The sequence below is a fragment of the Haliotis rufescens genome, unplaced genomic scaffold (assembly GCF_023055435.1).
Source record: "Haliotis rufescens isolate VD_foot unplaced genomic scaffold, xgHalRufe1.0.p SCAF_10, whole genome shotgun sequence".
In the NCBI taxonomy this organism is placed as follows: domain Eukaryota; kingdom Metazoa; phylum Mollusca; class Gastropoda; order Lepetellida; family Haliotidae; genus Haliotis; species Haliotis rufescens.
The window spans coordinates 16,846,523-16,860,229 of NW_025963780.1; the positions used below are offsets into that span (position 1 = coordinate 16,846,523).

At 38.3% G+C, this 13,707-nt stretch overlaps 2 protein-coding genes across 2 annotated transcripts in view; one reads left to right on the forward strand and one right to left on the reverse strand.

The window, feature by feature from the left end:
- The window catches only part of LOC124123582 (glycylpeptide N-tetradecanoyltransferase 2-like), a 30,914-nt gene extending 27,922 nt beyond the window's left edge, over positions 1-2,992 (forward strand). The window contains exon 13 of the mRNA XM_046486785.2: positions 1,232-2,992. Coding sequence (XP_046342741.1) covers positions 1,232-1,252 — 21 coding nt within the window. The 3' untranslated portion in view covers positions 1,253-2,992. The remainder of the gene's footprint in view (positions 1-1,231) is intronic.
- A 250-nt stretch (positions 2,993-3,242) lies between these two features.
- On the reverse strand, positions 3,243-12,442 carry LOC124123586. The gene is made up of 5 exons (XM_046486788.2): positions 12,342-12,442; positions 9,352-9,542; positions 7,000-7,145; positions 5,363-6,216; positions 3,243-4,483 (listed from the first exon to the last, which is right to left on the reverse strand). Exons 1-5 carry the CDS (start codon positions 12,435-12,437, stop codon positions 4,436-4,438), a joined length of 1,335 nt encoding a protein of 444 aa, XP_046342744.2. The 5' UTR covers positions 12,438-12,442; the 3' UTR covers positions 3,243-4,435.
- Positions 12,443-13,707: the final 1,265 nt, after the last annotated feature.

Here is a 13,707-nt window from a genome sequence, read left to right on the forward strand (position 1 = left end):
TGTGTATCATGGTACCCAGTGGTGTTCATCATTGTGTATCATGGTACCCAGTGGTGTTCATCATTGTGTATCATGGTACCTGGTGGTATTCATCATTGTGTATCATGGTACCTGGTGGTGTTCATCATTGTGTATCATGGTACCCAGTGGTGTTCATCAGTGTGTGTCCATGGTACCCAGTGGTGTTCATCATTGTGTGTCATGGTACCTGGTGGTGTTCATCATTGTGTGTCATGGTACCTGGTGGTGTTCATCATTGTGTGTCATGGTACCCAGTGGTGTTCATCAGTGTGTGTCCATGGTACCCAGTGGTGTTCATCATTGTGTATCATGGTACCTGGTGGTGTTCATCATTGTGTGTCATGGTACCTGGTGGTGTTCATCATTGTGTATCATGGTACCCAGTGGTGTTCATCATTGTGTATCATGGTACCCAGTGGTGTTCATCAGTGTGTGTCCATGGTACCCAGTGGTGTTCATCAGTGTGTGTGTCATGGTACCCAGTGGTGTTCATCATTGTGTATCATGGTACCCAGTGGTGTTCATCATTGTGTATCATGGTACCCGGTGGTATTCATCATTGTGTATCATGGTACCCAGTGGTGTTCATCAGTGTGTCCATGGTACCCAGTGGTGTCCATCATTGTGTATCATGGTACCCAGTGGTGTTCATCATTTTGTGTGTCATGGTACCCAGTGGTGTTCATCAGTGTGTATCATGGTACCCAGTGGTGTTCATCATTTTGTGTGTCATGGTACCCAGTGGTGTTCATCAGTGTGTGTGTCATGGTACCCAGTGGTGTTCATCAGTGTGTGTGTCATGGTACCCAGTGGTGTTCATCATTGTGTATCATGGTACCCAGTGGTGTTCATCACTTCCCACTCTTTCAACTTTGATTTGCTGCATTGCTGATAGTGTCACAGGAATGGAAATGAGCACCAGCCTGCTGGCATGGACCAGCTTTATGAATGTTATTAAAGGTATTAACTAAGGGCTTGGAATTCAAACATCTTTGTGGGTACTGCTATATGTTATCATAATCTGAGGGTGTTGTTCTTCGTTGATTTCTATCTCTGGTGTTGTGGTACCCAGTGGTGTTCATCACTTCACACACCATAAACACTGACTGCTCATTGCTGGGCGTGTGCTCATACATCATTGCCATCTTTGTGGGCCATGCAGCTGTGATATTGCAATCAATAGTGTTAACCCCTCTGTCTTTGTTAACAGGTAGGCCTGGTGCTGCAGTGAGTCCGGTGTTTAACGAGGGATGATTGGGACACAGTGTATGCTGCCTTGGCAGCCTCGTTATCATCCAGTAAGCAGCGACATGACCACTAGGTCGCGCTGCTTGCCAGCTTCTCATGTGATAGTGCTCTCCTCGCTTATCTCCCCTTGGCCATGTTGTATTCATCAACAAAGACGCTTCCATTCTTGGAGACCGGATGCTTGACCAGATTCTTGGATTCATGTTAATATCAGACTACTGATAGTGAGCTGATCAGGATTGATAAGACTTTGAACAGATTATGTAGCTACTACTTGCAAAAAAAAAGTTCTGATTTTGTATACTTGGTTATTACCATCTAGCCACAATATTCATCATCATCGTCGTCAACATCATCCACAACAAGCACCGCCATTAGGAACACTACCCCACGAGATTGACCATGAAAACCTTCGCTGTAATTTCATAGAACTCTTTAGTTTGTTCTTATTTTAGTATTTTCATACTAAAGCAATGCATTTCTATAATTTCTACTACACGGCACTGATTCACTCAATCAGTGCAGGGGATCTACTATAATCAAATGTCACCCTGTAACTTGGAACTAGTCTTTTCCTAAGCTGTTTTGAATGCAGATTTTGAGGTGCAAATTTGTTTATAGTTTTGCTATAATCTATGTGATACACCAACTGTGTGAATGTTTAAACTATCTCTATTGAGATACAAATGGTGAGAATAGATGAATTTGTTGTGAAGTTGTGAAAAACAATGACAAGTGATCATGTATGTTCTGATCTACCTAAATTCATCACTTCAATGGTCATATTAATTATGCAAACTAGGTTTGTAAGATTCAAGTTGTTATTCTGCTAGATAATCAAGTAACTCCAGTCATTAACCAGCTGGAGAGTGAACTGTTTTCCCACAGATACCGGTAACACCCCTTTGTATGTACAGCTGATATTTATGTCCAAATGTTACTATTAGCAACACAAGAATGTGTTTGTGTTTGAGAGTATTAAGGAGCATTTATAATGCTTATTATATACATTGTGCAGATCAAAACCCTGATTGTGTTACTCCTGAATCAGAATAAAGTGAAGAGTAAATTGTTCTCATAAATTATTGTTCTTTACAGGAAGAAAAGTTGGGTTTTTTTAGGAAGGAACGTTATCTTGGTTTTTACATCGGTTTGAAGTCATAATGAACAGTTATGGTTGTGACATCACAATGGAATCGTCAGTCCAACATGAGTAGGGTCAAATGTATGTAGCATTATGCAAGAGCATATACATCCAGCACGTAACCACTTAATACCACGACCTACTTCCCAAATATAGTGAGCAAAGTTCAAATATATAAATTATTGGGAACATTCTTGCAAACATTCCCTGTGCCAGTTTATGTTGCTTACAGAATTTGTGTAGCCTCTGCAAAATTTGACAAGGCACAAAGGTGCTTGCATTTAACAGTTGCTGAGAAACTGTACAAGGAATAAAGACTGTACCAAGAAACTGATACGTGACGCACGTTTATGAATTATATGGTGGTCTGATTGCTCTAGCAGCGTGTCTGAAGGGTGGACACATGCGTTACCATGGCAGTGACCGATGGTCAGTCCGGCCCACTGATGCATGGAGTCTGCACATCTAAGTCACTGCTACTGAGGAATCGAGATTAGTTTTTATCTAGCTATAACTTGTGTATAATATTCTCCAACACTGTTAATGTGTGTCATTAATATTAAATGTTTTGTAAACATACTGATACGTGTTGTTATTTTCTCATGTGATTTTGAAACTGACATACTCTACAATACTGAAGATTTATAAGAACCATTGATAAGCAGGTGCATTTTATTGACGATTGATGTGCTTAACCGAAGATATACTGTGATCTTATCAATATATTGATAACTGACAGTGTAACTTATGTTGATAAGGACTATGTTGCAGATTGATTGCAGGTGTCTGAGGAAAGATTAATCTTTCTTTTACACAACCACAAGTCAAGACATTTTTAGTTTTTTATTTCCCATAAGCATAAAGGGAACTCATCCATATTCTTAATGCTTACTGTCTTGACAGCCAGGTGAGCTAAACATCTGGATGTGTATCATGCTGACAAATCAACAACCATTATCAGGGCAAATATGTGATTCGAACCCTCCAACATATGATGGGATGCAAGTTTGCACAGTGTCACACCAAAGCAAGCCATGTCATGGCAGTCTTCGTAACAATCCATCATTCTTTGTGTATTTCTGGAAGTAGTTTTGACTAGACTGCAAAGAAGACACCACCGTCATCTGTTCATGGATGGGCTGTAAAGATGTGTGGAGATCATATGAGAATGTTTGGTCTGTGGCCAGGAAACAGGACAGAATCTAGTCGTAGCTTGTCACAAAGGAACAGGAGGATACCTTCCTTCTTTGGTTCTGACAACACCAATATCTTCATTTGAAATCAGAAAACCAGAATTGGGGAAGCGGAAAACACTTATATGAAGGAAATTTCCCTTGTCCACAGAGTCATTAATGAAGGCGAATTAATCATTTGACAAGAGATGATACCTTTGTGTATATATAGCATGATATAGTGTTCACGAGACGTAATCAATAAAATTAATTTGGAAATAACCTTGTTGGACAAGTGACAAACTGGATAAATAGATGCTTTGTCTCAGTACCTGGATTTACCCTGAACAAGAGTTGACTGATGACTGCAAGATAAGCAACCCTTCCAAGCAGGGAACAAACTCCAAGCCAACCAGTCCTTGTTTTATCTATCCCCTTAATGCCGAGCACCAGGCAGGGTAACAAGTACCATCTTTTGACGTCTTATGATACATCAACCCACAAACTGACCTTCCGCTCTCTGGGCAGATGCTCTACTTACTTCCAGGAAGTCAAATCTGAAAGAACTGGATTGCAACCTGCCTGATGTGCTAAAAGTATTGAAACATTCTCTCTTCCAGTTTCAAGAAGCCTCTTGATTACTGAGTCCAGTTTGTTAATTCAATATTCTCCTTTGAGTTCTTCTTTGAGTTTGTGAGTTGACCTTCATGTTGCTTTCAGCAGTATTCCAGCCTTGTCACTGGGGGAACACCAACAATAGTTCCCATGTGCGAGAATCGAACACAGGACTTATGACTGATAAGACCATGTTTCACTTTCCTTTACAGATCAGGAATGATGCCATCTCCTGTCAGCTTTCTTTAGCCTTTTTCTGTTGTGGAACTTTTTCCGATATGAACTGAAACAGAATTTTGCATAATTAGCTGCTGTCTTTGCAATGATACAATCACTCTAATAATAAACAAATAAACTGTCCCTTCATGATGTAGACAGCTCAAAACCCAAGTCGTACAGGCTGCCAAAGAAAAAGAATTTTTGCATTTGGTCCAAAAGTAGCAACTTGTGACCAAGTCAGATCTGAGAAGCCTAGCGGCTGGGATGTTTATTAAAATTAGATATTTTTACTGCTACACCTACAAAACCAGACATTTTTTATATAAAACTATTAGCCTGATTTTTTCTTCAGAAAAACAACCTGCAGCTATGTAATGTCAATTTCATTTTTTGTTCAACAGTCAGAAGCATATTTATTTTTTTCAAGACTTTTCAGGGACAATCTATTTTGTTTCGATAAAATCCCAGGCTCCCAGGACACCCAAATATCAAATGGAAGATCCCTAGGATGTGTGGGGATAGTTTGATCCTGACAAAATAAATCACATACAGAACACAAATATTGTGTACAATAGTACACCCGTGGCAGTGATTATACAATATCTACAACAAATCTAGCAGAATCCTTATTTTCCATTCTGAACTGACCATTATGTTCATTTTTGAGGCACAGAAATCAGTATGCTGCTCTGAATACTTTGCTCTCTCATCATGCTCATATGAAGAATCTACGCTTCATATGAATGCTTATTGACTGAAAAGAAAGTTCACTGTCACTACATCCTATGAAGGTGTTGTCAGATTGGAGTTTTGAATGAGATTGCAACTTGTAAAAGGATTGAAAAATATCTTAATAAACCTGTATAATCCGAATAAACTGACGTTCAAAAGCTGCTAAATTAATCTTCAGTGTTAGTTTGTATGCCTGAGCAGCCTGACCCACCTTTGAGATACGCTTGCGGATTTCTTTCACAGTTTGATTGACAGCTTTCTGAGCACCAGGATGTACGTTGACTTTCTGATCACCGTTCCCTGGCATAGCTGGCCCCTGTGTGTCGGCCAGAGTAAACGCATTGACGCGGATCTGCTTGTTCAAAGCATCATTCTCAGTCTTGGGTTTTGGTGATTCACCATCTTTAACACCAGCTTTTTTCAGCGCCTGTCTTGGAACAAACTTCGGAACTTTGCCAGCTTTCTTATATTCTCTAACTATCAAGCCACTCACTACCTTTTCACCTGTTTTGGGCATATCCACTTCTTTCCTTTTGGACTCTCCATTATCCTCCTTTGTCTCTTGTTCAAATCTGTCCATCTTTGGATTACTTTTTGGCCCCTGAACCACCTCAGGGTCATGTGACCATGCAAGAGTTGCTGATTGGTCAATTCTACCATCGTAATTACTTGGTAGGGTAGCATGGGAGCTTTGAACCCAGGCGTATTCATATCTGTTGTGAACAGGTGGCCTGAATCCCATAGGCCCCCTATTCACAGGAGGGGGAGGTAACCACAGTTTCTCAAAAGGTACAGAGTTATCTCCCCCTTTGTGTTTTGATGACTCGAACCCTGCCCCTTGATAGGCTGGTTGGGATCTGTTGACACTGTGTGCATGTGGGGCTGTAGAAGCTGGATGGATAGAAGGCTCTGCAGAGGTTGGATGGATAGAAGGCACCCTCTGACTGTCCACCATCTGTGGTGTGCCCTTGGAGTGAGTTGGCTGGGAAGTACTTGGCTGTCTTTCATCATAAAGGTTATTTTCTTCATTGCTGGTTCTGTCAGACACAGGTGCTGAACTCGATCCTGGAATGTGGAATCCATATTATTGACAGACTGAAATGAGTGGCAGCCTTGTGGTTAAAGCATTTGCTCAACACACTGAAAGTCCTTGTTGGCCCACGGGATCACATAGTTTAAGTCATGAACAACATGTTTAGAAACATTCATATGAATGATAACTAGACTTTGTTCATTTCACTACATGCTAAGATTGGACTTATAATAACATTAAAATAATATGTAGGGCTTCTATATGTCCAAAAGGTTGATTTTAGAAGTTTGGGGGAGTATTTATTAACAATTATAAGATAAGCAATTAAGTCTTTGTCTGAAGCTGATTTTCTGATCTTCTGTAGATAAGGACAGTGCAAATATGTTGTTTAAAACTCATCTCCAGACACAGACTTGTTCATAGTTTTCTCTTGAAGCCTTTCTTATGTGCTTGAACTTGCCAGAAGTAAAAGAACTTTCAAGAGAACGAAAACAAGGCTAGTTGACGACCATTAGATAATTTTCATACCATCATAACAAAGCTTTACAAAAAATGAAAGACCTCTCAACCGGGTGAAATATGGTCCTCAATATCCAACCTGGACCTTAACCATTTCCAAAGCGGCCCTTAGACGCAACAGAATAGGTGGCGACAATAAAAAACTATTATTAACTGAGCTTGCTAGACCAAACAGAATTTTACTAGACTCTGGCTCCTGACTAGCGGCTAAAGTTGCAGACTGGTTTAGTATTTGAATTAAAAGTTAAATCAGAACATGGTCATCCCAAATATGTTGCTATGACAACCCTACATACCATGCTGTCTGAGTTTGGCAGCGATGACTTTCCTTCTGTCCTGTAGCTTCTCCCGGGTGTCTTCTACAGATTCATACTCCGGAGCGTAACACACGTGGAGCACTCCCCCGAAGAAAGAGTAGTCATCGATCTTCCTCTTCGCAAATCTGAAATGTATCAGTTGCAAGAAGACACAAGTGTGAAACCCTTGGTTTAGACCCTATATTAACTACAGTCAAACACTGCTGTGTCAAACCTCACCTCACCTCCTCTTTTCTAAAAGATGTTGCAATACATTTTGAAAACATGGTTTTCATAAAGTGATATCTTAAAAATATGATTGGCCTTGGAACCTCTTGATAAAAGGATTCTACCATGAATTCGGAAAATTCTCAATTCTGATAGGTCAATCGGAGGTTTCAAATCACAATAACAACTTCTGATTGAAACAGCTGGTTGGAAGTCTGTATCATTTAGCTGAGCGTTCTGTTCTAAGTTCAGTCTACAGGTAACCCATCTTCCCGAGGCAAAAGCATCAACGAGCCTATTTATCAAAGTCTAGTTTCCGCCCTTGCCACATCATGCCCACTTTCCTGTGCTAAATATGATTAGATTATCGCACATATCAATAGTCAATTCAGAGAACTTTTCATAAAATCAACATCCGGGTACCGAAAACATGGCCAGATAGCTTGTCAAATTTGCACTGAACTTCATTCAACAATTAAACGAAGATCTTTCCCAAGTTTTAAATTTAATTAAATTTAATGTAACATGACTGGTACACATTCGTATGAAAGTGACTTACCTGCCTCTCTTTGTTGATGCAAATATTTCTTTTCTATCTATTAAAATCCTCAATGATTGCCTTAGTTTGTCTGTCAGGGATAAAATCTCGAATATTTTCGTTATCTGATTGACCAGTCGCCATCTTTGTGAAGCCCAACGAGCTGAGAACAACTATCTGATTGGCTATCGCATTTTAATACAAGGGGCACAGCCTGTGATCTACACGATGTGGCACCACAATCAAGGAAAGTGGGTTTCATGTGGCAAGGGTAGAAACTAGGTTTTGCTACAGGCTAGTGGACAGACATGCTTGCATCAGGAAGATGACAGGTAACCTAGCTCTACATTGAAAGCAGAGTATGTTTATCTCATCATTTATTTGTGATAATGTCAGGCAAAATTGTGAAACTTAAGGTCTGAGAATCTGTAAATCAAGTAATTGAAAAAATACATTGTTTCAAATACTGTAAATCATGAAATTAATGTGTCTCCAAAAGAATGCGACCGCTGGCCCCTAGCCAAAAATGCGACTCAATATGAATGTGACCTCCCCCTCCTCACAAGCATCAGTGGATTTATATCTAAAGAAAATGTCCTCACCTTAATCCAACCTTACATAAATCCAATCAAATAGCACTTGTTATTAGCGTTGAGTAGAGTACTTCCGCTAAAACAATACATGCGTGCTGGCTCGTGTCGGCCTTTGACACAGTCGCAAAGAACAAAGACACTGTGTTGCGTTGGTGGTGTCTGTCTGGACTTGCAGGTGTGATCACTGATGACATAAGTGAGTTGAACTCTTGTCTTGACCCCATCAGTGACAATTCACAGGATGTAATTAGTGTTTGAATGACATTGATTATATAATTGTTACAAGTGCTGCTCAATAAAGAGTGATGTGGAATACAAAGTTGTTTCTTTTCAGCGTATGGTATTTCTGCTATCCAAAATGTCTTATTGTTCAGCGTATGGTATTTCTGCTATCCAAAATGTCTTATTGTTGATATAAATGCAATGTTTAATAATGCGAGCAAAGACCACTCGCATTTTTCACATTTAATTCAGGCTCGTTTTAATTTTAAGATTTACAGTAACAGAATGAGTGAATATGGTTTTACAACACTTATAGTAAACAGTAATATCACAACTGGGGACAGCAGAAATGGGCTTCACCAACTGTATCCATGTGGGGAATCAAACATTGGCCAAGGCGTGGCGAGGGAACGCTTTAACCACTAGGTCAACCCGCACACACACAAATACTAGAAACAAGCATGAAATACTAACTTCCACTGATAAAAGCTTTTACTTTCATATCTACATGCAATTAATTTTTCATCCAAAATTCAGTTGCAAGTATTTTAATTTGGAGCCAAAGGGTGAAAACAATGTGATGTCAAGGAATGATATCTATCACTATCTTGGGTCCTGTCCACAAAATATGCTATGCAACTATAATACTGATTTCTTTTCGTTAATTTAACGTCATAAAGAAACTGGACAACAGAGCAGAGATGATTGTGTGACTTTTTGAAACTAGCTAAGATAAGAGCAAGACAAGTGTTGTATGCTATGAACAATCACCTTGCTGACTGGATCTTCAAGAATTTGAATAAGTAGACCTCTGTGAACTCCTCAGCAGGGTATTCATCAAGGATCCTGTATTCTTCTATTGCACCATATACTGCAAACAACTTGACCAGCTCCGCACAGCCTCCCACAGCTGGGACTCCTTGAACAAGCAGATACCTGGACTCCTGGTTGACAGTATAAACCTAGAACACAAGGCATTTCACACTTACACTCTGGTTCTACCACATTGTGTTAGGCAACCTTTAGTTTTTAAATTTATAACTTGGTTAAGAGATTTTCTGGTCAAAAAAAAAAGGAATAAAAAATTTCAAAACAATAACTGTTTAAGTCATCACTAAGTAGCAGAGTCAGGAGAGTAAAAATAAATCAAATTCAAAACCAGTTTCAGAATTATCAAAGCCCTAAATACCAGAGCCAAGATCTCTGCCATGTCAAGCAGCAATCATGGTAGGCAACGATTGCAATTCTTACACTCAGTCTCGTATCATTTACATTAACGTTGCTGGCTTCGAAGTTGGGCATATGCCAGAGACATTTTTGTCTTATGTGTCAAATATATCATGATACTTTAAAATAATTGTGAAAAAAACATACACAATGGGAAACTAAAACAACTGTAATTATATTACACATTTGTGAAATTTTGGGTTGTTGTTATTAAAAGACCTGAGAGAATCTACCACAGTTTACTTTAGGAACTCCAGATTGTCAACAGTATATGTCATACCACAAAGTCCCAATTACTGGTTCACTTTAAAAGTTATGTCAACTTTACCATTTTTTATAACAATTTGTCCAGTGTTTATCATACACACACAATTTTGGTTATTATTCACTTATCATAAATAATGCTAAAAAATATAATAATTTGTACAAATTGAGCCACACTGCAAATGCATATATGAATCAAGTACCTCAACTTCAACAATGTTTCAAACTGTGCAACAAAAAGCATTTTTTCAACAATTACTTTTCAAACACTTCAACTGTATTTTGAAGATCAAGCTGAGTTGCAATAAATTTGGTTCATTACCCTCTGAGAAAAAGGATCTACATCACAGAGTACAGGAGCCACTTGGTGGTCAAGGGGAGACAACTCCAGGTATCTGGGTAGAGGTGAGGTGTGTGTGTGTGTGTGTGTGTGTGTGTGTGTGTGTGTGTGTGTGTGTGTGTGTGTTTGTTTGTTTGTTTGTTTGTGTGCGCCTGCTTGTAGTAGTTTGGACTAATGCTGATTTTATAGTGCTCGCCCATTGACATACCAACGAAGTTTAAATGCGGCAGTCGGTTTCAGCTGCAAGGTAATGAATTGATTGATTTATCTGGATCATCTGATGTCGTATCGCAAACATTGCGGTATTTTGTAGATATACAAGGTGTTACATGGTGATTAGGTTCCAAGCCTATGGTAAACCTAATGAGTGAGTGAGTGAGTTTGATTTTACGCCGCTTTTAGCAATATTCCAGCAATATCACGGCGGGGGACACCAGAAATGGGCTTCACACATTGTACCCATGTCGGGATTCGAACCCGGGTCTTTGGCGTGACGAGCGAACGCTTTAACCACTAGGCTACCCGACCGCCCGGTAAACCTAATGATACAAGAGAGTAGTGGTCGATAAGACAAATGTCCAGTATATTTTAGTGTGGCAATGAAATTTACGTACACCTTGAAATCTGGTGTTGTGTCCAGACCCGTTGAAAAAGTGAAGTGATCACTGTGTTGTTTTTATCAACTGTTATCATAATTATGGCATAAAAATTATGACAGGTACTGTAAGCATGTTTTTGTTCCGACCAAATATAATTTCGACCCAGAAAAAATATCAGGATTAAATACATAAAACTGCAGCGAAAATGTTCCTATTTGACAATGTCACCAACATACTTCATGTTCATTAGAAAAAAGTGTTTTTTTAAATGAATTTGTATATTTTCAAATATGTTGATGGATTTTTCACACATAGAGCATTTGTTCTGACAGGAATAAATATATTGCTATATATGTAAAGGACATCATATGTATTACATCATATTTAAAGAACGAAGAAAGAACAATGTCTACTACAGAATGTCGGTGCAGAAAATGGACAATACACTGCTAAAGGAAAACTTTGATCTCTTTTTAGATCTTATGGAAATGAGAGTCAGAAAAGTAACTAGGCATCATATAAAACTTTTGTGTTTGATGTCACACGTTGAGTGCACAAGGATCGACGTAATACATTGAGCACTTCAGCATGCATTTATCATATATATGGCAGAACAAGTAAATTAAACTCAGAATGTTTTTCAGATTACAGCGCCATCTGGCGTTCTATATTGTCATCATTGTCCTTTAGCATGTTTAGAAGTTTAGTCTCTTTTTTGTGCACAGACGTACTTTAGTACACATTGTCCTTTCTTTACATATGACATATTTTTTTGCGAGTTGTTCATTAGTATCATTTTGTATTTTGAATTCATTATTTGTATGTAAATATTGACCTTTATTTGTAACATTACTTCTTTATTCCTAACATTTGACTATTATTGCATACTTTTGTCCTTTATTTCAACTATGGATTTTTTTACCAAATGGCTGCCCATAGTTTACAGTACATGTATAAACATGGAATTTATTGAGCAGTATATAGACATAAAGTTTACAGTCACAAATCGATGGGAAATACTTTTTAAGAATCTCAAGGAAATGTTAACCGGCCCCTAGTGTGGATCTATTGTGGGGGCACCACAATAGACCTACACTTGCATAGGATTATGAACCTAGTGGTCTCACCAGTGATAAATGTAGGGTCGGACCCCATCACGACTCTCGGCTAAATTCGAAGGGGGGCATAAATAGGCATATCGGTACGTAATAGCAGCCATGCACTAATTTTACGAATTTTTACACGTTCATGCTGCGTTACTGGTTTTCACCTCTTCCGTAAAATGTCCTATCATTGGTGGAATAAGTTCTCTTTCATTAATGGTGTCTTACCTTTACTGCTTTTGCCCGTCGGCCTTCGCGATATGCAGGGCGAGCGTCACAAACTTCCTTTCGTATGTGATGTTTTGGTATCGTGGGCGCTGACATCTTGGAATTTAATGATCAGAGTAAATATTTACATCCTGCAAGTGAAACGAATGGCTTGGAAATAAACCAAATTGAAGCCCATCAGCCTTGCTTTCTTGTTTTAGTTATTTACTATTACTTCAACTATCTATCGTGCAAATATCTACACCCGTCACTTATATTTAAGAATTTTGAATCTAAAATTTAAAACTTGTTCATGTTTATGATGAAAAACATTTCTCTACAGGAAAGTACTGTAATACTTTCGTTACTACTAATATCCATTGAATTCGTCTCTACGACCGTCTGGTGATATCAGTTGTGGAACACTGCTGCAAAATGTATCTTTGGATAATGTATGACCTCAAAAAAACACAAAGCAGTTAAGTCTATAAAGGTATTTACATAAATTATTAAATTATTAAAACTTCATTTCTATAAAATTAACAAGAGGGTAATGGCTAAAACGTCCCCAAAAAATATTTACAGATAATAATAAGTTGAACCAGTTAAGGTATTAGACTGTAGTAGGTGTCATTTCGATTCTTAGTAATTATTGGGTGTGTGTGTGTGAAAGATATGCTTTTGTTAATATTATTTTTTCTTCGACAGTATTACAGCCATACGGAACATATATGCGCAGCTAAGAACTGCAAATACCATATATAATAAAATATGAAGGATTTCTTTTTTCAACAAGTATAGTACTGAGGAGAGAACGTTACTACATTGCAAGGTATTGTTTACCGTGTGTTATGGAGTCGAGATTATTATATAGAGAGAAAACTTAAATCAAACACCACAGTAAGTATAATAGAATGAAAACATATTTTCCTGGAAGAATGTTCGAGCCCTTTTCTTTAATTCAATGATAGGTGTAAAACATGAAGTTTTATTTCACGTGGGGATTCTGGGTAAGGGTATGTAGATCCTTATCCCAAGCTTGTGGTAGTAGCGACTAAATGGATCAGGCTCGGTGACTGGATGTTGGCTTGTTGCATGTCATTGTATCCCCATTGCGTGGAATGATACCACAATGTCAATCACTGGATTGTCAGCTTCCGTATTGATTATTATGGAATGTCGTCATATGGCTGGAATATAGGTGAGTGTGATAAATAACAAACAAACAAACAAACAACAAAATTTATATTTAACTTTATAGATGATTTAAAAAAAATAATATGCCAAACTAAATGATGACGAAATCCATTTTAACAAATCTGTAGACAAAATAAACACAAAATCGTTTTTAATTTGTAAATAGCTTTTTGTAAAAGACATAAGCAAA

Excerpts from the sequence above, each read along its gene's own strand:
- LOC124123586 (XM_046486788.2), bottom strand. The coding sequence starts at position 12,437 with ATGTCAGCGCCCACGATACCAAAACATCACATACGAAAGGAAGTTTGT. Across the intron at positions 9,543-12,341 it reads GACGGGCAAAAGCAGTAAAG|GTTTATACTGTCAACCAGGA; the intron begins GTAAGACACCAT and ends CTTGTGTTCTAG. Across the intron at positions 7,146-9,351 it reads TTGAAGATCCAGTCAGCAAG|ATTTGCGAAGAGGAAGATCG; the intron begins GTGATTGTTCAT and ends GATACATTTCAG.